General features: G+C 46.4%; 1 protein-coding gene and 1 long non-coding RNA gene across 3 annotated transcripts in view; one reads left to right on the top strand and one right to left on the bottom strand.

The window, feature by feature from the left end:
• ONECUT2 (one cut homeobox 2) overlaps nt 1-19,377 on the top strand; it is a 46,705-nt gene extending 27,328 nt beyond the window's left edge. Inside the window, exon 2 of one of the 2 annotated variants that reach the window (XM_058691981.1) lies at nt 18,491-19,377. In XM_058691981.1, coding sequence (XP_058547964.1) covers nt 18,491-18,777 — 287 coding nt within the window. In that variant the 3' untranslated portion in view covers nt 18,778-19,377. The remainder of the gene's footprint in view (nt 1-18,490) is intronic. The other variant, XM_058691982.1, reaches the window with a different exon arrangement.
• A 496-nt stretch (nt 19,378-19,873) lies between these two features.
• Nucleotides 19,874-22,023, bottom strand: part of LOC131490031 (uncharacterized) — a 53,413-nt gene continuing 51,263 nt past the window's right edge. The window contains exon 3 of the long non-coding RNA XR_009250913.1: nt 19,874-19,957. This is a non-coding gene — a long non-coding RNA (uncharacterized LOC131490031). The remainder of the gene's footprint in view (nt 19,958-22,023) is intronic.

The raw sequence follows: 22,023 nt of genomic DNA, 5'->3' as shown, positions 1-22,023 counted from the left end.
ACCCAAGATTGTCCAGGTTTTCTCCTTTGTTATCTTTTAGTTTTATAGCTTTGCTTTTTATATCTAGATCTCTGATCCATTTTGCAGAGGCCAGATTCATTTTTTTTTTTTTTTTTTTTTTTTGCGTGTGGATGTCCAGATGTTCCAACCTATTTGTTGAACAGACTATCTTAGCTCCATTGTATCACCTGACTATATTTATGGGGGTCATTTGTGAGCTGTCTATTCTGTTCCACTGATCTATTTGTCATTCTTTCACTGGCTGGGCTACTGTCGCTTTATAGTAAGTCTTGAGTGTCAGTCAGTTCTCCAACTTTGTTCTCCTTCATAATGGTCTTGGTATTCTGCCTCCCCATATAAACTTTAGAATCAGTTTGTTTATATCCATAAAATAAGTTGCTGGGATATAGCAACTGGATCTATGTATCAAGCTGGGAAGAATTGACATCTTGACAGTATTGAGTCCTCCTATCCATGAACATGGAATATCTGTCCATTTATTCAGTTCTTTGGGTTTGTTCATCAGAGTTTGTGCTTTTTCTCATGGATTATATATATATATATATATATATATATATATATATATATGTGTGTGTGTGTGTGTGTATACACACATATATAATTTTTTTTTAATTTATACCTAAGTATTTCATTTTTTTGGATGCTAATGTAAATGGTATTATGCTCTTAATTTCAAATTCCACTTATTCATTGTTGGTATATGGGAAAGCAATTAACTTTTGCATATTAATCTGCATCCTGCAACCTTATTCTAATTGCTTATTAGTTCTAGGAGTTTTTGTTTGGGGGGCTTGTTTTTTGGTTTCAGTTCTTTGGGATTTTCTACGTAGATGAACATGTTATCTGTAAACAAAGTTTTATATCTTCCTTCTCAATCTGTATACCTTTTACTTCCTTTTCTTGCCTTATTGCATTAGCAAGGACTTCCAGTACAATGTTGAAAGGGAGTGGTGAGGGGCCTCTGGGTGGCTCAGTCAGTTAAGCATCCAACTTTGGTTCAGGTGATGATCTCACAGTTCATGAGTTTGAGCCCCACATTGGGCTCTCTGCTGTCAGTGTGGAGCCCACTTCGATCCTCTATCCCCACCCCTGCCCCCACCCCTCTCTCAAAAATGGATAAACATGAAAAGAGAGAGAGAGAGGGGGGTGGGTGAGAGGAACCACTTGTCCTGTTTCTTGCCTTGTACCTGATCTTAGTGGGAAAGCTTCAAGTTTCCTACCATTGAGTATGTTGTTAGCTTTAATCTATTCTTTCATTTGTCAAGGATTTCTTTTTATAAGTCATGTGGGTTGGGATTTATTTTTTTTCCTCAAATGGATAACTACTTAATCCAACACTAGTTGCTGAACAATTCATCCCTTTCTTAGGATTTGAAATACAGTATTTTATCATGTATTAAACTCACTTATATACTTGGGTCTGTTTCTGAACTCCACTCTGTTCTATTGATCTATTAATTCCCATGTCAACATCACACTATTTAAATTATTTAATGTCTTGAGGTCTGGTGAAGCATGTTTTACCTCTTCATCTTTTAGCTATGAATTTTCTTAGCCTTTCTTGCACTTTTATTCTTCCAGAGGAATTATGGAGTCAGCTTGAATTTATATATCATTTTGACCTTTTTGATTTTATAGGGCATAGAGTTCACTTAGCCAAATTTTTGTTTATATTTTCGTTAAGAAAAGTTTTAGCTTTGGTCTGCCTATTTTTTTGCTAACGGTTGTTATTCCTAAGTACTTGTGTCATTGTGAATTTTTTTTCTGTTGCATTTTCTAATAGGGCCTTTCTGGTGTAAAGAAAAGCTATAGCTTTTAAAAATGTTTTATTATAGGGGCGCCTGGGTGGCTCAGTCATTTAAGTATCCAACTCTTTGATTTCAGTTCAGGATATGGTCTTATGGCTCATGGGATCGAGCCCCATGTCAGGCTCTATGCTGACAACGTGGAGCCTGCTTGGGATTCTCTCTCTCCGTCTCTGTCTCTGCCCCTCCCTCACAAACTCTCTCTCTTAAAATAAATAAACATTTTTAAAAATGAAAATGAAAATAAAATAAAATGTATTATTATAAAATAAAACATATACACAGGGAGTGCATGAAAAATAAATAGGTTGCTTAATGAATTATTGTAAAGCAAATTGAATACTGCCAGCTCTCCAGAAGTCCTCCATATTCCCTTTCCTTGTCAAAAACCTATCCCTCAGTCGTAAAATTTAAGTAGTAACCTGCCTTTTATGGTAATTGTCTCTTGGCTTTGTTGTATAGTTCTTAACACTCATGTATGTATCCCTAACTAGTTTTCCCAGGTTTTTAAATTTCATTATCAATAAACTCACTCAGTATGTATATCTTTATGCCTGGCTTCTTTTATTCAACATTCTTTTCACTTTGTTACATGTAGCAGGAGGAGGAGGAGGAGTTCTTTCTTTTTCATAACTGTATAGTATTCCATTAACTTAATATGCCATAATTTATCCATTCTCCTGTTGGTGGGCACTTGGACCGTTTCTACTTTTAGAACAAACAGCTGCATTGAACTTTTCCAGTCATGTATCCTAATGTACATGGCATATATTTCTGTAGGGTTTTCTTCATTTGGGTTCTCCCAAAAGCAGACTCCAAAGCAAGGATTCTAGTACAGGTCATTTATTTGAATGAGGATCCCAAAAAGCACTGGTAGAGGAGTGGAGAAGTAAGACCAAGAAGGGAAGAAACACAGCAAGTGCTGTTGTATCAGGGACGTTCCCACAGCAGGCAACCGGGGCTCAATCCTACTGAGTAATTCTCTGTGTGTCCATAGAAAACACGCCTCAGAATCCTTCCACCTGGAAAACAAGGGTGTTGGGGTATTGATCTGGCAGATCTCATCATTCGCTGATTGGGAGAAGCTTGGGGGAGGGGGACATCAATTCCCCAGCCTTTCTGGCATGACCTGTGTAGGGACATAGCAGCGTCTGGCAACCAGAGAAAGCCATCTGACAAAGCGATAAAGTTGCTGGCGGCTGGCGATTGGGCATGCACGACAATGGTGACAGCCAACGGGGTGTACTAGCACATGAGAGCGTCTGCAACAAGGCAGTCTGTCTAGGAGCAGAATTTCTGGGTCATAGGGCATGCACGTAGTCAGCTTTATCAGATACTGCCAAATAGTTTCCCCAACAATCATACCAATTGACACTCCCCCAACAGCATAGGAGAGTTCTCCTATCCCTGCCAGCACTTGGTATTGAGAGACTTTGACAATTAAGCCATTTTGGTGAGTGTGTAACATTGTTTTTAATTTGTAATTTCTAGATTGCTAATAATTGTGTCTTTCTAAATATTGTTTACGTTTATTTTTGAGAAAGAGAGAGAGAGAGAGAGACTGCACGCACTCACAAGTGACAGGGGGAGGGGCAAAGAGAGAGAATCCCAAGCAGGCTCCATGCTGTCAGCACAGAACCCGATACGGGGCTCAAACCCATGAACCATGAGATCATGACCTGAGCTGAAATCAAGAGTCAGACGCTTAACCAACCGAGCCACCTAGGCACCCCTAATGGTGCCTTTTTATATAATTACTGGAAATTTGGATTTCTTCTTCTGTGAGTGCCTGTTCAAGTCTTTGCCTGTTTTTGTATTGGGATGTCTGACTTTTTCTTACGGATTTCGAAGAGATTTTATGTATTCTGGGTTCACACCCTTTGTCTATCATATATGTTGCAAATATCCATGGCTCTTTTACTCTCCCTTTCTCCCTTTTTTCCTTTTACCCTCTTATTTGTGTCTTCTGATATACAGAAATCCTTAATTTCAATATGCTTCTATTTGTAAATCTTTTTTCTTTGAGTCTTAAATCTTTCACGTGATTGTAAAGATACAACCCTATACTACTTTTATAAACTTTACTGGTTTGCCGTTAACATGAAGGTCTATGTCGACCATGCAGAACTTATTTTGTGTGTACAACAGGAAGGTAGAGGTTAAGAATTAAGCCCTGCCCCAATGCCTATCCAGTTACCCCAGCTCCATTATTAGAAAGAACACACTGTCTTCATGTTCTCCAGTGCCACTGTCATTAAATGACACTTGTCATTAAATCAAGTGTCATTAGATCTTGTTACTAAATCAAATGTCCACGTGTGTGTGGATCTGTTTGGGGGCTTTCTGTTCTGTTCCACCCATCTAGTTCTATACCCTTATCCCAGTACTACACCATGGTAGTCGTACTAAAGGTCTTGATGGCCGATACAGCGAGTCTTCCTCTTTCTTTTTATGAAGAATAGCTTGACTATTCTTTGATTTTTTTGCATTCTCATAAAGGTTTTAGAACCAGCTTGTCAAATCCCCCCAAAATTGGAAAGGCAAGAAAGAAGAAAAGGAGGGATGGAGAGAAATCTGCTGGGATTTTCATTAGAGATTTGATTGGGTCTATACGTCAACATGGAGAGAATTGAACTCTTATCATACTGAATCTTCCAATCCCTTTATTTAGATATTCTTTAATTTCTCTAACAAAGTGTATAGTTTTCTCTGTCAAAATATTGCATACCTATTTTTAAATTTATTTCTACATGCTTGATGTTTTGATCCTATTATATAAGTGGTGTCCTTTTCCTTTTCTGTTTGTTGTGTGATATCGGATTTTTGTCTACTGATAATTCTCATATTAATTCTAATAGTTTTATGTTTATTATCTTGGATTTTCTATGTGTACACAATCAATATTGATTTTTACATGTTCACCTTGTACCTGAGCACCTTCCTAAATTTTCTTATTGGTTCTAGTAATTTGAGTATTGAGGTTTTTGGGTTTTCTAGGTTAAAAAAATCATATTAACTCATAATTATGAGTGTTCTGTTTCTGCCTGGAGAAGCAGTACAGGGTAGCTGTTGGGTACAAGGAGTTTGGAAGCAGACCACCTGAGTTTGCATCCCAGTCCCATTACTCACTAGGTAACCTTAAGTAATTTGCTCACTCCTCTGTGACTCAGTATCATTACCATTAATCATCAACTCTTGGGTTGATTGTAAAAATTAAGTGAGTTAATACCTAGCAAATAATGTCTATCAAATAATGAGCACTCAGATTATGTAGACTTCTGTCATTTTACCAGTTTCATTCCTTTCTAAATTTTCACTTGTTTTTTTCTTATTTTTATTGCATTGACAACTTTGCCAACATAATATTGAAGAGTAGTGGTGCCTTCATGCCTCTCCTGAAACCGAACACTTTGGAATATTTCCTTCTTTTTCTTGTTGTTGTAGGCATAATTGTTTTCTTTTTCATCTGTTTCACATACATGAAATCATCTTTACTTGGATTTACGAATCTGATGTTTCACTCTGGAAAAGGGAGATACTTTCCCAGAGGATTTTTTTTTCCCAACCGTATACTTCACATAATGATGTGAAACATTAAAAAATGGAATTATTTGTTTTTAAACATCACTGAGATCCTGTTGCAAAAGGATCTACCTTTTAAAACTTAAAAACTGTCCTACCTTCTTACAGAGTCACTGCTGTAGCCTTTCCAAAGAGGTGATGTTTGTTAATATACCGTCCTTTGGATACTCCTTTGGATGTTCGGGATGGGTTCGGGGTATTCACAGCCACATGGGGCTGTTGACCAGTTCTTTTCTAGGACAATATAACATTCTTGACCTTATGTGTTGGGTTATTTTTCTTTTCATAAAGAGTCTATAGATAACGCTTTTCTGAGTCGTCATGTAGCCAAGAACGCCTCCCTGTAGGAAAGACCCCCTGAACTGCAGAAATTCTAGCGTTACAGCCGTTGTGCCCATTTTGCCCTTTATTTCCTCCAATGCTGTGTATTTTTCTCCTGCAAGTTTCTATCTCCTCTCGTCTTACTGTTTTTTATTACACACTATTACTTAGGGAGTTCTGTTTTCTTAATCATTTTCCATTCCTGTTTCATAGAAGCCATCTCCTTGGGCATTGTCTTGAGAGATACCACCTGATTCTCTAAAATATTCTTGAAGTTTCTGTAAGATGTTTTCAGAAGAATTTCCTCTGATTCATTCTCAGATGAGAAAACCCCGATCAGGCCTGATGCGGTCGACAAAAAAGGTGTGTGTTTTTCTTACCACTCATTTCTGGGTGTCGGTGCATTCACCCTCTCGGCCCTGCTCTGAGTTGCCAATCGATGCATCTAACCCAGCTCCTACTATCGAACCAGCTTTCTTTTAGTTTGGCCCTGCTGGACCGGCAGAGACTCGTGGCCCGCATGCACCCCCGGGCTGCATGCGGACAAGCTGGTCAAAGGGGGTAGACGCATCAGTCCCCACACACTGCGCACCGAAGCCTCCCCTTGCCCCGCGTTCACCTAGAGCACTTTTTGGAAACTGAGCCTTCCACGCTGTGGTCTACCACTGCTGGTGTTCCTCTTCCACCCCCCGGCCCTCAATTTTTTTTTTCCTCACTATTTTCTGAGAGCTGCAGTTCTGCATTAGTAAGTAGGTAGGTGTGGCAAGCACACTGACCGTCTCAACAGAGACCTACCAAGACAAGGGACGGTTGCTTACAGCCGTCTTGCCGTCCTCTTGCTGAGCAGCTGGAAGACTCAGGTGCTATTTTTTCAATTCGGATACTATTTTTCAATCTAGTTCCATTGGCCTTGTGTTTGAGGGGCAAGTGCCTCAGAAATTGCCCTCACACAGGTTGACCGAAGTCCTAGCTTTCAGTTTGGTTGAGTTTTATCTTCTAGGTTTTTGAGATGATTTTAAGTGGGAAGTTAGGAAAGGCTACGCTGCCTCTCTTCACCATTTTAAGCCAGACATTTGCATCCAGAATTAAATACTTGTTTTAGCAATTCACGACTTCCTGGATAGCTTGCAGGACAAGCAGCTATGCCACAGAATGAAAGATCTTTCTTTGGGCGCCTGGGTGGCTCAGTCGTTAGGCATCTGACTTCGGCTCAGGTCACGGTCTCATGGTTCGTGAGTTCAAGCCTCACTTTGGGTGAGCTCGCGCCCTGCTTCGCGTGAGCTCGAGCCCCGCTTTGGGTGAGCCCTGCTTCTCTCTCTCTCCCTCCCTCTCCCTCTCTCTGCCCCTCGCTCACTTATGCCCTGTCTCAAAAAAAAAAAAAAAAAAAAAAAAAAAAAAAAAAGTCTTTGCCAGACTTCAGTATAGGCAGAATTAAGAACCAGAAATTGTCATTTCAAAGGCTGAATGCCCCCCAAAAGACTTATTCTAATAGGAAGATAGGAAGTAAAAGCCCCCTGGACTAGGAGTGAGGGCATCTGGGTTCTCAGGGCTCTGTAACAGACTAGCTGTGATCAGTCGTGGGCTACTCGTGGCACCTCTAAACGCCTCAGACTCCTATACCCAAAATGAAGGACTGGAGCAAATGGTCTCTAATGTCCTGCCATTCTGAGACTCGGGGATTTTACCAGCTGTCCTGGAACATCTGCTGTTTAGCAACCTGTCCCTCCTGTGGTCAGAGCTTCTGCTGAAAGGGAAGCAGAGACTGAAGGCACATCCGCACTGGGTGTACAAAGCTCCAGCCATGGGCAGAACCTGCTGGGGGTTGTGGGAGGCGGGGGGGCAGCAGGAGGAGCGCTGGACAGCATGTGGTGCTGAGGTCTGTGCCCTCTTTTGGAAGATTCACCCTCTGGGGCCACCTGGGCCTTTTTCTGGCTCTGCCTCTACTTAGAGTTGTCAGGCATCCAAGGGTCTTTATTTCCCAAGTCCCCTTCAGTGACTTTGTATTGGCGGTAAAAATAAAGATGGGAAATAAAATTTGTTTTCTGCAGAGAATGTCTGTGAGGCACGGGAACCGAGAATAGTGGCTGGCTGGCTGCCTTTTATTTGACAGTAAACGGACATCCGGGAGTTGCTGTAAGGTTTCTCAGGACCAGCCTGCTTGGAATCCCCTCCCCGCCCCCAACACTCCAGCAAAGGCAGGGGCAGGACACAGGAGGAGCAGAGATTTATCAGCCATCAGACGGGAAGAGGGTACTGCAGGGTTACCTGGATGGCCCAGAGTTTGCCCCATGTCGGAAGGGAAGGCTGAGGTGTGGCTCCGGCGCTCAAGGGAGACCCCAAGCCTCCTGGGGCTGCTGGCACCTCTGCACTTTGGACATGACCCCCTTCCAGCGTCTCCAGAATGAGGGGTATATGTGTGTGCATGGCCCGTGCTTTCTCGATCCTTCTCCCTCCTCTCTCTCTCTCTCTCTCTCTCTCTTCCTCTCCCCTTTCCCTCCTGCTTCCCCAGCCCCCAGCTCAGTTTTGCTCTAATAAGCCAGGCAGCAGCTCTATCACTGTGTAAGCTCTTCACCCCGGAGTGCCTGGCTGTCCGGGATGACTTGGCAAATGGTTTAGAGGTCTCTCTCGCCAGGGCTTTGTCTGCACTCACAAAAGGGAATGAAGGAAGGATGAAACCCAACAACCAAGATTGCCTCCAAGTCAATCTATGCGGTGCGCCCTCCCTGTCTCTGCTCTTGGCCTCTCCCATGGATGTGGGTCTGGATGTCACTGGCCCCACTGCCAGAGTGCATTGGCCTCTGTTCCGTGAGGGAAGCCAGCTCCCAACCTGGAGACAAAGCCATTAAGTGTCCCGTCTTATTCAGGCCAGAGACATTTGCAGAAACCAGAGTGAAGTGAGGGTTTGGCTCTCAGGGGCCAAGTTCACTGCACTGGCTCCCTAGTAATCTGGCCTTTGATAATAAGGTCAGGAATCAGAGAGAAGCAGGGAAAACTGCCAAGCGTTTAAGTGCAAACTATTTATACCTTCCAAATTTTATTTATTTTTATTTTTTAATGTTTATTTTTGAGAGACAGAGAGAGAGAGAGAGAGAGAGAGAGCGCGCGCAAGTGGGGGAGGGGCAGAGAGAGAGGGAGACACAGAATCCGAAGCAGGCTCCGGGCTCTAAGCTGTCAGCACAAAGCCTGACGTGGGGCTCGAATCCACAGACCGCGAGATCATGCCCTGAGCCAAAGTCGGATGCTTAACCGAGCCACCCAGGTGCCCCTACAGCTTCCAAATCTCAGACAGCACAAGGCAATTCAATAATGATTTGAAGAGATCGAGTCCCTTGCAGCACCTCCCCCTTCATCAAGCCCTCCCACATCCCAGGTGGGTGATCAGTGCCCATCAGGCCTGGCCCTCAGGGCTTAGAGCTGGAGCCCTACGTCTTGTGTCAGACCCCCCCGCACCATGTTCCTGTAGCAGTGTGCCAGCACATAATTCCTGGGCTGCCCGAGGAGCCTGCACTGGCTAAGACTTATCAGCATTGATGGCTTCCTAGCATTAAATATGTACCATCAGAGTGTGCAACTCCTCTATTCTCGCTTCCCTATTTGAATGCAGGGGATCTTGTTATTGTTTTAAAAGCTCGTGAATATGCAGCTTCGTTCCTGAGGAAGGGCAGCCTCCCAGGACACCATCCCCTCTTGGGTGGGCTTGCTTTTGTGTCACCCGCCAAAGGGCCGCCTCTTCAGAGCAGGAAACAGAGGGACTTTATTTCGCTTCTCCTTACTCCAACACCCCACAGGTTTCTCTGACTGACCTACCTATTTCACTTAACATAGTAGTACTCTCTAGCACCATCTAGGTCTTGGCAAATGGCAAGTTTTCATTCTTTTTTAGGACTAATATTTCATCGTATATATGTGTATGCACACACGCACATATTTTCTTTATCCATTCATCAGCCGGTGGACAGTTGGGCTCTTTCTATAATTTGGCCATTGTACATAATTCTGCTATAAACATCAGGGGGCATTTATCCCTTTGAATTGGTATTTTTGTGGTCTTTGGGCAAATACCTCCCAGTGTAGGGTAGTTCTGTTTTTAACTTTTTGAAGAACCTACTGTTCTCCAGAGTGGCTGCACCAGTTTGCACTCCCACAAACAGTGCCAAGAGGGTTCCCCTTTCTCCATATCCTCGCCAACCTTGTTGTTTCTTGTGTTGTTGATTTCAGCCATTCTGCCAGGTGTGAGGTGGTCTCTCATCGCAGTTGGCACGAGATTTGCATTTCCCTGACGATCAGTGATGTTGAGCATCTTTTTGTGTGTCCGATTTCACTTGTATGTGGAACTTAAGAAATAAAACAAATGAGCAAAGGGACAAGGCGGGGGGTGGGGGTGGGGTGGGGCGGGCAAACCAAGAAACAGACTCTTAACTAGAGAACTGATGGTCACCAGAGGGCAGGTGGGAGGGAGATGAGTTAAATAAGTGATGGGGATCAAGGAGTGCACTTGTGATGAGCACAGGTGCAGTATGGAAGTGGTGAATCACTATATTGTACCCCTGAAACTAATATTACACGGTACGTTAACTAGAATTCAAATAAAACTTTAAAAACAACCCTCGGTTTCTCAGAACTAGGTTGGAGCTATAAATACGAACTTTTGTAATTGGTTTTTCCAACACAACCCAGTTGATCTTGCCGGCACAGTGCTCTAGCCCTGGTGTGTGTGCCCTCCGTGCCGGAGAGGGGCCACACTCCCACTTTGCACGAGCCCTTGGAAGAGGGCAGCTTCGGGCTCTCCGACTGAAAGATGCAGCACTTCTGCTTAGCATATTTTCCAAACCGGTATACTTGGAGATGAAGTGACCGCGGACAAATGCACACACCCACCCCCGCATGACTTCCTCCCCACCCCCACCCCACCCTGTGCCTTGGCAAGATCACACTGAACTATTGAGGGAAAGTACTGAATGCAAGGAGAATATGGCGCTTCTGCATTATTTATTAGGGGCTAACAATACCCATCATATGTAGAATGTATTTGGACATAAATTAGTGATGTTAGGAAGCACCAGTGGTCCCAAACCTATTAGGATCTCTGACACATATATGAAAACACATCACAGTCTTACCTTTTCTACAAGGCTGGGAATTGGCTGTGAGACAACCTCACAATGAAAACAAATCTCTTTAACCTTTTATTTGCCATTAGCCCCCTGAGCAGTTCATCTACCATTGAGTAAATCTTGGAAAACCATCTCAAATTATGAATTCCTAACCTTACCTTCTTGCATACCTTTTCTCTTCTTTCTCTATGAAAGTAGAAAGAATATTTACATTTGTTAAGCACCTACTATGTGCCAAGTGTCACAGCTAGCATCTTGGTGTCTGGAGAGATGGGCATTGGGATCCCCATTTTATAGATTAGGTTACTGAGACTCAAGGTCATGCAGCTGATAACCAGGTCTGTTTCAAGCTATCTCTTCTTCTTATCCTACAGTTGACTTTCCCTGGGCAGGAAGGCAAAGGTTTTTCTTGGCTTCTATATCTGTCACCACAGTAATGCTATGTAGCACAGAACCACAAAACCAGTGGCATAAAGCCATAAACATTTATTTTTGCTCAGGAGTCTGTGGGTCCACTGAGCAATTCTGCTGCTCCGAGCCACGCTTGGGTGGTCTCAGCTGGGCTCACTCATGCACCTGCCGTCAGCTGCTGGGGCCACCAGGGTCGGTTGACCCAGGCTTGCCTGGGCCATCACATGACAGCCAGGCAGAGTTCCAAGAACGTGAACAAAGCACACGGCTTCTCGAGGCCTGGGCTCAGAACTGCCACATTCTTTGGCTGAAGCAAATCATCCGGCCAGCCCAGATTCCCAGGAAAGGCAGGCAAACACGATCTCGTGCTGGGAGGAGCTACAGAGTCACGTTGCAGTGGGTATAGATATTGGGAAGGGAAGAATTGGGGCCAATTTTGCAATTAGTCTGCCTCAGTTCCCACTGTGGGGCTGCTCTGCCCCCTCGGGGGCACCTGCTTCCCGTAAGCCTCCACTCCCCCCTCAAAGCCTGCTCTAGGAGCCTCTCCTCGTTCACACTAAGGGGCAGGACGACAGTGCTGTGGAGAATTTAAAATGACTCCCTTCCCAAGAGGAAGGAGGGCAGTCAGTCTGGCAGGGGTTAAGTCTTCAACTCATCTGATTAAGCTAAAGCAGGCACCCTGGCATCTGCCAGCATGCAGAGGGGATTCTGGGGGAGTGGGGACAGAACTTCCAGAGCTCTTGGAAACCACATAGCTAGATCCTTCTCCACCTACGCCTCAGATTGTTGCTTCTTGCAGATTCCCCTTCGGAATCTGCTCCCCCTTGCCCAGCCCCAAGCATCGCATTTTGCTGGTGGAGCCAGCATGCCCCTCCTCTCCAGGAACTCAGCAGTTCACCTTCCCACCGGCCTCTGCAAGGACCTCTCTGGCCCACGTGCTTGTGGTTTCCAGGAAGGTTGGAAGGACAAATCCATTTCCGCAGGGCTCCAGGGCCAGCCGGGCCCACATAGGAAGTGATGTTGGATGGTGGGCAGGTGCTCAGTGGACGGAGGAGGGGAAAGTAAGTGCTGGAGCAGAGGTGGCAGGCACAGCTGGGTTCCAGGAGGACAGGGACGGGCCAGGCCAGGAAGCTCATGAGGAAGAAACGACACTTTGAGAGGAAACTGGAGAGGCAGGAGTTTAAAAATCCTTATCTCTGAAAGAGCAGAGATAAGAGGAAGAAGCCAGGCACAACCTGGAGACCAAATCAGGCCACACTTGCCCTGCTAACTCACACTCAATGCCTTCCACCAGCAGATAACTCATGAGCGCCCCCTGGGACCCTCGCGAAGTGGTCCCAGAGGCCAAACTCTGAAGCTTCTAGTCTGGGAGGGAAGAGAAGCTCCTGATTCCACTTTTCACTAGGTATGTGGTGTAAATAGCCCCCAAAGAGGCACCTGCCCAATTTGGGACTTTCCAGGCAGAACGGATTGTGTATATTAACACAATTGTGTATATTAAGCTTGCAAAAGTTCCGTAATTCTTCTGACCACCAGAGGGGAGATGGACAGATGAGGTCACTGAGAAAGACAGCATTTGCCTTTGGTTTGGGAAAATAAGTGGCGGAGGGAGAGGCCCGTGAAGGTTAATCCACAGCAAAGGGGGGAAAGCCCTAGGCAGCCACATCCGGTCCAGTGAGCACCAGGAAAGGGAGGCACAGGGAGGCCCGGGGACCACACAGCCAGGGGATGGCAGGCCTGGGCTTTGTACTTAGGTCAGCACGAACTGCCAAGCCCTCATCCGTCTCTGTCTCCTCCCCTTGTCGGCTGCTCAAGAAAAATAAAACTGTGTCTCAAGTCTTGGGAGTGTAACTCATTTCCGTGAGACATTTTCCTTTCCTGTCCATTGAGGCTGGTATACAGGAGCCCAAAGAACCTCCCGGCACAAATTCTGTAGCAAACTGTCAGGCTGAATTCTGCAAAGAAGAGTGTTCCGGGCCAACAGAAGGGGTTGCTTAATAGGGGCCTGAATTCACAGGCCAACCCCCACCCCCCCACCAGGGTGAGAAGTTTCAGCTCCAGAGCAGGGGTGGCCGAAGAGTCTGATCCGGAATTGGGTTCCTCTTCCTTCACAGCTTCCCCGGGGACCAGGCGGGTTGGGAAGGGGTCTCTGGGCCCACGTCGTAGCTCCAGTGCTTAGTTATGTCACCCTGAGCAAGTCCCCGAACCTGCACCAACTGTTAGATGAGAAGCCGCACCCCCACCCCACGTTCCTCTCAAAGACGTTGTGGAAAGGAAGTTCTGATGGGGGTTCAGCTTTTAGCTCCAGCTCCCCACGTGGACGTCGACAGCCCCGGGCCAGACAAGAGCCCTCACGTGCGCAGCTCAGTGATGAAGCGCCACCTGGGGCGGAAGATGTGCAGGTGCCATGAACAGCTGCCACCACGGCACCTGTGGGACCCGGTGTCACGATGGAGTGTGGTTCCAGGACGACTGTGGCCTGTGTCTGCCTCACAGAACCGAGTTCCTCCCCTGCCCCCCGACTCTCCACGCGTAAGCGCACACGCGCACACACACATGCACACGCAGCTGAGGTCACTCACCTGGGACACCGGGCCCTGCCAGGAAAGAATGAAAGGGAAAATGAGCAGGCGGCAAGTGTCAGGCAGCCCTGGGCCTGCCCCTACTTTGCTTCTCCCTAACACTCGGTCTTCCCTCCCCACAGAGGCCCTGGCTTCCCACAACCCTTTATCTCTCAGCGTGCAGATACCAAGGGACCTTTGTCACAGGAAGGAAAATCAGTGGTGGGTGCAAACCAACTTTTCTGTCGGGAGAAACTGCGTGGTCACTGACCTTTGTGGCACCAGGGCCCCTCCTCCACCAGAAGGAAAAGGAAAGCACAGATGATTCAGGGCTGTTCTTGGCCTCTTTAATCTTTCTTTAAATGTATTTTGAGAGAGAGAGAGCGGGCATGCGCACGCGCGCGAGAAAGCAAGCACGTGGGGGAGGAGCCGAGAGAAGGAGAAAGAATCCCAAGCAGGCCCCGTGCTGTCAGCACAGAGCCCAGCACAGGGCTCAAACCCACCAACCATGAGATCATGACCTGAACCCAAATCAAGAGTCACAACACTTGACCAACTGAGCCACCCAGGTGCCCCTTGGCTTCCTTAATCTTCTCTAGTCCCTGGTATTGAGCCTCACCTTGTCTCACCTCCCTTTGAACACCCTCCTGATGTGAATCACCTCTGGCTTTGTCACCTTGCTGCGTGCCCTGACCACACACGATGGTGCCCGTGTGACCAACCCCTGGCGTGCCCTCCACCCCCGCCTCTGCTTTTCTCCTAGAGGAAGGAGAAGCACCAGACCCAAGTGGTCGGCGGGAGCCCGGGCTAACCTCAGACCTTCCAGAAATATGAGACTCAACCCGCCCTCACCGCTGATGAACACCTGCTGTTGGGTTTCTGACACATTCCTGGGTCATAGGGAGCTACGTGGCTTGTTCCTAGCTGTTTAGAAATGGGTATTTGACCACAGTGTAATATGTTCACACCAAAGCCATTCACACTCGACTTGTGCCTGTGGGGACAGCTGGCTTCGCACCTCATACCAGCTTCCAGGCATCATTTGGGCTTAGATTTTCAAAACAGGTGTTCTCCCTCTTGTTTTTAGTTCCCTTCAGCTGCAGATCAACTGCTTTTTGTAAGAATCGTGGGGTGAGTGCTGTTAGTGGTGTTTTTGTTATTTCTGTAACTGTCAGGGGTGGAAAGCAAACCTACCTCTTGGAACCGTGAAGAAGTAAAAAACTTACGGCACCAAAACAGAAGTGTGGGGTGCCAGCTGCCAGGTGTAAAGACTCTGAGCTGGTTATGTGCCTACTGCCTCGGTATTTGGGGCTTTTGGACTTGCCGTACCTTTGCAGACTGCAGGCTGCATCTTTGTGTTGGTTGGTGTGAACCCGGTGGATTTAGAAAGCTGCTGGAAAGGGACACACAGGATCTGTCGATCTGTTCTTTCTCTACGTTTGCTGAACGGTTGTGCCTTGAACATCTTTCTCTTAAAGTGGGGGCAGGGGGTGCACACACGCACGTGTGCATCTAACAGAATATAATCGGACAGGCCAACGTGGACCTGCACCAACTGTCTAAACACCCTATTAAAAGTACAAATAAAATGGGGCGCCTGGGTGGCTCAGTCGGTTAAGTGTCCGACTTCAGCTCAGGTCATGATCTCGCGGTCCATGAGTTCGAACCCCGCGTCGGGCTCTGGGCTGATGGCTCAGAGCCTGGAGCCTGCTTCCGATTCTGTGTCTCCCTCTCTCTCTGCCCCTCCCCCGTTCATGATCTGTCTCTCTCTGTCTCAAAAATAAACGTTAAAAAAAATTTTTTTTTAAAGTACAAATAAAGCATTATCCGAAAAATAATCAATATCGGCAGGAAATTTGAGGGATGTACGGTTAATCCAAAGGAGCATGGATCGGCAAAGGACCTCGGCCAGTGTTTGTAAAGGGTATTTGCCCAGGTTTTGTTATCAGGAGATTACCATGCAGCACCGTTTACTCAGCATCCTCCAGATGAAGGCTGGGCGCCAGGGGTCCCAGGAGGTGGGGCCAGGGACAACAGTCTGGGATCTGAAGTGACAGTGTTGTCAAGCATGCTGGCTCCCCGTGTCACGGAGGGGTCCAAGGAGGTTTATAAAAGCACAGATTCCAGTACCCTGCCCCACACAGTGAAAATCAGAATCTCTTGGGGTGGGGCCCCAGAGACTGCCCTGCAAACAGATCCCCCTCTTATGGGCCAGTGTCACGGATGCTGTTTCCGTACAGGAGAAAGACGGAGAGCCGGAAGACAGGATTCTTACCCTGGGTTTGGAGCAGACTTGGAATGGTACCTACCCCAAGCCTGTCGCTCACCCACTCTAGGCCTCAATTTATTTCATTTTAAAATGAAAATAGAGGCGCCTGGGTGGCTCAGTCGGTTAAGCGTCTGACTTCGGCTCAGGTCATGATCTCGCGGTCCGTGAGTTCGAGCCCTGTGTCGGGCTCTGTGCTGACAGCTCAGAGCCTGGAGCCTGTTTCAGATTCTGTGTCTCCCTCTCTCTCTGACCCTCCCCTGTTCATGCTGTCTCAAAAAATAAATAAATGTTAAAAAAAATGAAAATGAAAATAATTCTGCCAGTTTACTTGCCTCAGGATTCCTGAGGGGGGGCGGTGGGAAGGGAGCCCTTGTACATGCTCTCCTGGCCTCTGCAGAGGTCAGCGTCGCTACATCCACTGGGTGAGGAACGTGGGCTCTGATAGGTGAAGCAGTCTTCCGAGGTCCCAAGTCCCTGTAGGTAAAGAAGCCCGGCTTTGAATCCAGGTATGTCTGGTTCCAGACCTTTCCTTCCCATCAAGGTGCTCCTCTAGATTTCAGAGATCAGGCGTATGCTTAGCAGTCGGCTGAGGCATGTGAACCAGCAGCATTTGCCTGGGAGCTCACTAGAAATGCAGGTTCTCAGGCCCCACCCCAGGCTGACTGCATCAGAATGTGCATTTTAGCAAGCTCTCCAGTGATTCCTGGGCACCTTAAGGTTGAGAAGCACTGTTGAGGAAGACTTGAGATTGGACAAGAGAGAGTACGTCTGAAGATCACGGTATGGTAAACAAAAATGCTCACAGGGATGAGCAAGGAGGCCGCCTTTACTGGGAGGCTCCCGTGAGGAGTGAACAGGCGTGGACCATTTCAGCCTTTCTGTCTGAGCTTCTGTTGCCAGGGAAGTACGCCTTATCTAAGAAAGTCTGGGCCTCCAGGAGAATGGGTTTTAAGATGGACACAAATTGTTTTTATAGGTGTGTGTATATTTAATTTTCAAAGATAATAGGATTACTTATATTTTAAAAAAGACGAAAAAATCAGGAAGAAAGCGTTTAGCGAAATGTCATCACTTTTCATGCATTTCAGAAGTGACTCCTTTATAGCAGACAGTACCCACCAGGGAGGATGGTCAGTTGGGGGGTGGGGTGGGGCGGGGAGGGTGTGCTCAGGGTCCTGAAGATCTTCTCTATGCATGCTGGTCCTCAGGCTAAATCCTAAGACCCATCAGTCTGAAGGAGGGTCCCCTGATACTCACACTGTAGCGGCTCCCCAGCACAAGATGCTCCCTGCAGAAGGCAATGCCCTGACCCAGGGCTCAGCGGCGAAACTGGCAAACCTGGGCTTTGAGGAATGTGGGAAAACCTCCATGCAGCCTCCCAAGCTGCTAGCTTTGGGGGAGTGTCAGTCCAGTACTCAGAAATTCTCAACCTGGGCCAGATCTCACGTTTCAATTCCTGATTTGTATTCACTGTGTTGTTTAACCCTTACAAGTCACTTTTCTGAGGCCAAGTCCGTCTGTGAAATGCACAAATCCCCCGGAAGTGTCTGGGCACCATGTGTCATTGGCGTGCCAACCGTTCATTTACACCCGTGGCTCCAAAAGGAGCCAGTCGGGAAGATTACGCAGACTTGCTCCCTGCCTTCTAGGAAGCTGTATGGGGTAAGGCAGACAGAGTGACATACGTTGATGTCCCCCTAAGTCGGGGCTGCTTCTGACACCCTCAGCCCTGGGCCTTTTGCACTTGCTTCACTTCAAACTACCCCAAGTGGAGTCGGCCAAACCAACTGTTCTTGTTTTGGTCTTTCCCTCCTTGTTGTGTTGTTGTTTTGTGTTTCCTTAGTTTTTCAAAAGCCTGGAGGAGTGGGGATGGTACTCCCATTCTGTTACCTCTAATTTCGTTAACAAGTCTTTGAATCACGTGAGTAGAAGCCTTGAGGTTGAGAAATTACGCACTTTCGAGTTCTGATTCCAGAAAGTCATTGCAGCTCAGCTGTAAACACGTCTAGAAGCTGAATCTGAAAGAGGAACTGCCTGCCCAGGCTTCCCCTGGGGAGCTGGAGGCATCGCCCGCTTCACGGTGCCTGATTTCCAGAGATCAGGAAGTTTAAGGGTGTGCCGGGAGGCAGGCGGTAAAAAAGAAAGCAAGCACAGTTGGTTTAAAACCACACAGTGCAGAACAGTCCTGGCGTTCTCGCGTTCCTCCCTTCCGCCACTAACTGGTGCCTTCCATCACCGGGAGATGAACCGGGAAGGCTGGTTACTGACAGCTGGGCAATTTGTACAATAAAGTTTAACGGCTCACATCCCCTCGTACGACTCTGTCAATGTTTTCAACGGATCACCTTCTCAGGTGCTGGTTCTCACGCTCGTACTGACTCGCTCCTTCTTCTCTTTCCCTTCAAGCGTGCAAACGCAAAGAGCAAGAACCAAACAAAGACAGGAACAATTCCCAGAAGAAATCGCGCCTGGTGTTCACCGACCTCCAACGCCGAACACTCTTCGCCATCTTCAAGGAGAACAAACGCCCGTCCAAAGAGATGCAGATCACCATTTCCCAGCAGCTGGGCCTGGAGCTGACGACCGTCAGTAACTTCTTCATGAACGCCCGGCGCCGCAGCCTGGAGAAGTGGCAGGATGATCTGAGCACAGGGGCCTCCTCGTCCACCTCCAGCACTTGTACCAAAGCGTGATGGAAGGACTCTCGGGCGGGCACAAGTCGCCTCCGGATGAGGACAACCGACACCAAAAGAGAACGCAAAGGAAAAAGACACCGGATTCTTAGCTGGGGCCCTTCACTGGTGATTTGAAAGCACAATTCTCTCGAAAAGAAACTATTCTAGCTGTAATCATAGGCCAGGTGTTCTTTTTTTGTTTTCTTTTGTAATGGCGATGGAGTCCAAGTGCAAGCTGAAAGTTCATCTCTTTGAACCGGACATTGTCCTCCGAGCATGCTAAGCGTCCCAGAAACCCAAATGGGGCCTTCCTGGAGCAAGTTAGTTTCAGTGTGGTGTCAGCCAAGCTCAGGATCACTTCCAGTGTCAACGGTCTCGCTTTGGGGCCCGTTTCAGTCAGGGCTCCCCCGTGTCACAGTGGGAATTTGGCCTGTGGAAGGATTCTGAGATTGGGCTCCCAAGACGCTACTATGAGAGATTCTTCTGGCAACAAGAATGACCTCATTTGCTTTCTGAGTGCTTGGCCTCATCATACCACAGTACACCAAAGTTCACAGCCATAACATAGAAAAAAAAAAAGGCAAAAAAACCCCAAAACATCAGAATGATAATTACTGAGCACAACTTTTAAATACGGAAATTAAAAAAAAAAAAATCCAAGGACCTGTTTTTCCAACTCAGGCATCGTTCCATTGAATGGTTTAGAGAGCTTTAAGTTGATCCAGTTTACAATTTTCTTTTCCTTACCTCCTGGAAATCTCACGTGGTCTTGGATCCATCAAAAAAAAAAAAAATCAGTTCTCTCAAGCTCAACGTATCAAGCACAACGTAGATAAACAGAGAAGTAAGGAAGGTTCTGGATTCACCACATCTGGATTTTCAAGACGCTGATTGTGAAGTCATGAGGGAACCGTTGGGAATATGGCTTCAAGCACATTTTGCAGTTTGCTACAAATTCTGTTTGTACATAATGCAGACACGCACACTCAGGAGGCCAATTTAACTGTTACGGTACATGGAGCAAATGCAGCATTTTAAAAGATCTAGATTTTTTTAGATCATTAATGTTCCTTCTCAGTTATCAGTCACCTGGTTCCTCCTATTGTGCATTGTAACCGCCACGTAATTCATTCTCACTCTTTCAGACTTCAGTTATTTCCACATCCATCCCATTGGTAGGGACGTTTTTCAGTGTTTTCTAGCAAGAAAAAAAAAAAAAAGTAATTCAAACCACCGTACGGGTTACTCATGAGGGTCATCTAGTCCCAAATCTCTTCCATTGTCGAATCATCCTCGCAAAACAGCTGAGTAAATCTGGAGAAAACACAGCACACCAAAGAAGCAGAATACTGCAAACCAAAGACATTTATTACTTGCCATTTTCTAGCCTAAAAATACTGTGATTACTTTTAGAAATCAGAAAACCTCTGCGACTCCGAATGGCATTCAGCTCTTGCATCTGGCTCACCATCGGGCTGAGCGAAGCGGCTAGCCAAGCCACCCAGGGAGCGGCTTTGCCGCGCCAGCTCTGGTTCCCGGCTGTCACCTTCCCACAGCGAGGGGAAGAGCGCCCACAGAACTCTGGGAGATTGCGAAGGTCACGATGTGCATACTTACCAGTGAATGGCCCCAGGGGGGCACCATGGGGGTGTTCAAAGCAAGCCAAACGCTGCAATGATTCTTTACAGACACTTGAGACTGACTTTTTTATGAATTACTTAATCGAAACCAAAGAAACTTTTTCTGCACCTACTTCTGCAACAAACAAGACTGTTCCATTAAAATGAATAAATAAATAAATACGTAAATCAATGAAAATCACCACCACCAAGAAGGAAGCACGCCAGAAAAAAAACAAAAACAAAAACAAAAAAAAGCGCGAGACACACTGTGTTTAAACAGACCTCTTGGGACATTTTTTGGAAGCAGATTGTAAAGAAAGGGTTGAGACAAGAACAGATCTAAGGAAAAGCCTCAGCGGCTGCTGCTTCATTTGACAACTCACGCGGTAATCTTAAAGTTGAAGATTGTCTTTAATTTGTGCCTATGCAGTTTTTCAAAAGAACACGGAACAGAGCAACAGAAACCTCAACAGCTACAATACCAAAGATGAGGATTTCTCACATCTTTTGTTTCAATTCATTATCTCCTCTTGTCTGGCTAAAATACTAATCGCGTCATTGATCTGTGTAAAGGTAATCAATTTTGTTTCTGAGCAACAAAAGGAAAGGGTCATTGATTTGATTTGATTGTTTCCCTTTAATTTTGTTTTATGGCTTTTCTACCCCAACATGGAATCTCTCAAAAGCTTCCATGGACTCCAAGTTTAAGATGTTGGGATACCGAACTATTCTCTCTACTCCTCAGAGTATGGGGAATAATGTCACTTGAATGTTCTTTGCTTATCCCTTAGACTTGGTTCCTTCTATGTTCAGAGTCTCAGCATCAGGGGAGGGAAGGGGAGTGAGGGTCAGGGTTAGGGGTCTTGGTGACACATCCTCTCCTGAACCACAGAACCAAAGAGTTTATAGAGGAATCGACAGCCTCATGTTCATGTGATTGCTACATCATAATGGCTTCATTTGGGGGTGGGGGGAAACATGTAAAAATAATTGCCAGTTTCTACTTTTCTATTAGCTTTTTAAAAATCAGCTGTAAAGTTGCATTTCTAAAGAAAGATATATATATATAATATATGAATACATATATAGATTCAACTTGACATTTGGTGATACCCCAAAATTATTGCCGTCCAAATCCATGTCTTGTTTTGGTCAAGTGCTTCATTTATTAAGCATTCGGTTCAGAATTTTGCTCATCTCTCATGCCATCCCAGAGTCCATCTTCCACTGTGGGTGATTTGGAGTATTCAGATTTCTGTGGAAATTCCCAGGAAAGGTTGAAAGTCAAATTCAAGCATTTCAACATTTAACCTGTTGACAAATGGATTCATGGTGCCAATGAGTTTTACTCGTATTTGGGGTCCTCTCTATTCTACGCCTCAACCGCAATCAAGGTGGCGAGTGAGGTCTGTCCATGAGACCCGGTGCACAAGTGGGGCAGGGCCAGTGGGGCGCTCGTCTTCTATAACTGCCGGGAAGGCTCAGTGGGCCATTCCCACTGGCTATGGAGAGGAGGCCAGCCCAGAAATCTGTTCTCCAGGAGCTACTCTGTCCCGTCAGGGTGTTCCAGATCCCCTCAGTGAGCAGATTCACCAAAGGGAATTCTCACGGGGGAGGTCCAACTCCTGTTGCAATGGGTTGA

This window comes from Neofelis nebulosa, chromosome 11 (genome assembly GCF_028018385.1).
Source record: "Neofelis nebulosa isolate mNeoNeb1 chromosome 11, mNeoNeb1.pri, whole genome shotgun sequence".
Taxonomy (NCBI): domain Eukaryota; kingdom Metazoa; phylum Chordata; class Mammalia; order Carnivora; family Felidae; genus Neofelis; species Neofelis nebulosa.
This window is presented reverse-complemented; position numbering and strand designations above follow the sequence as displayed.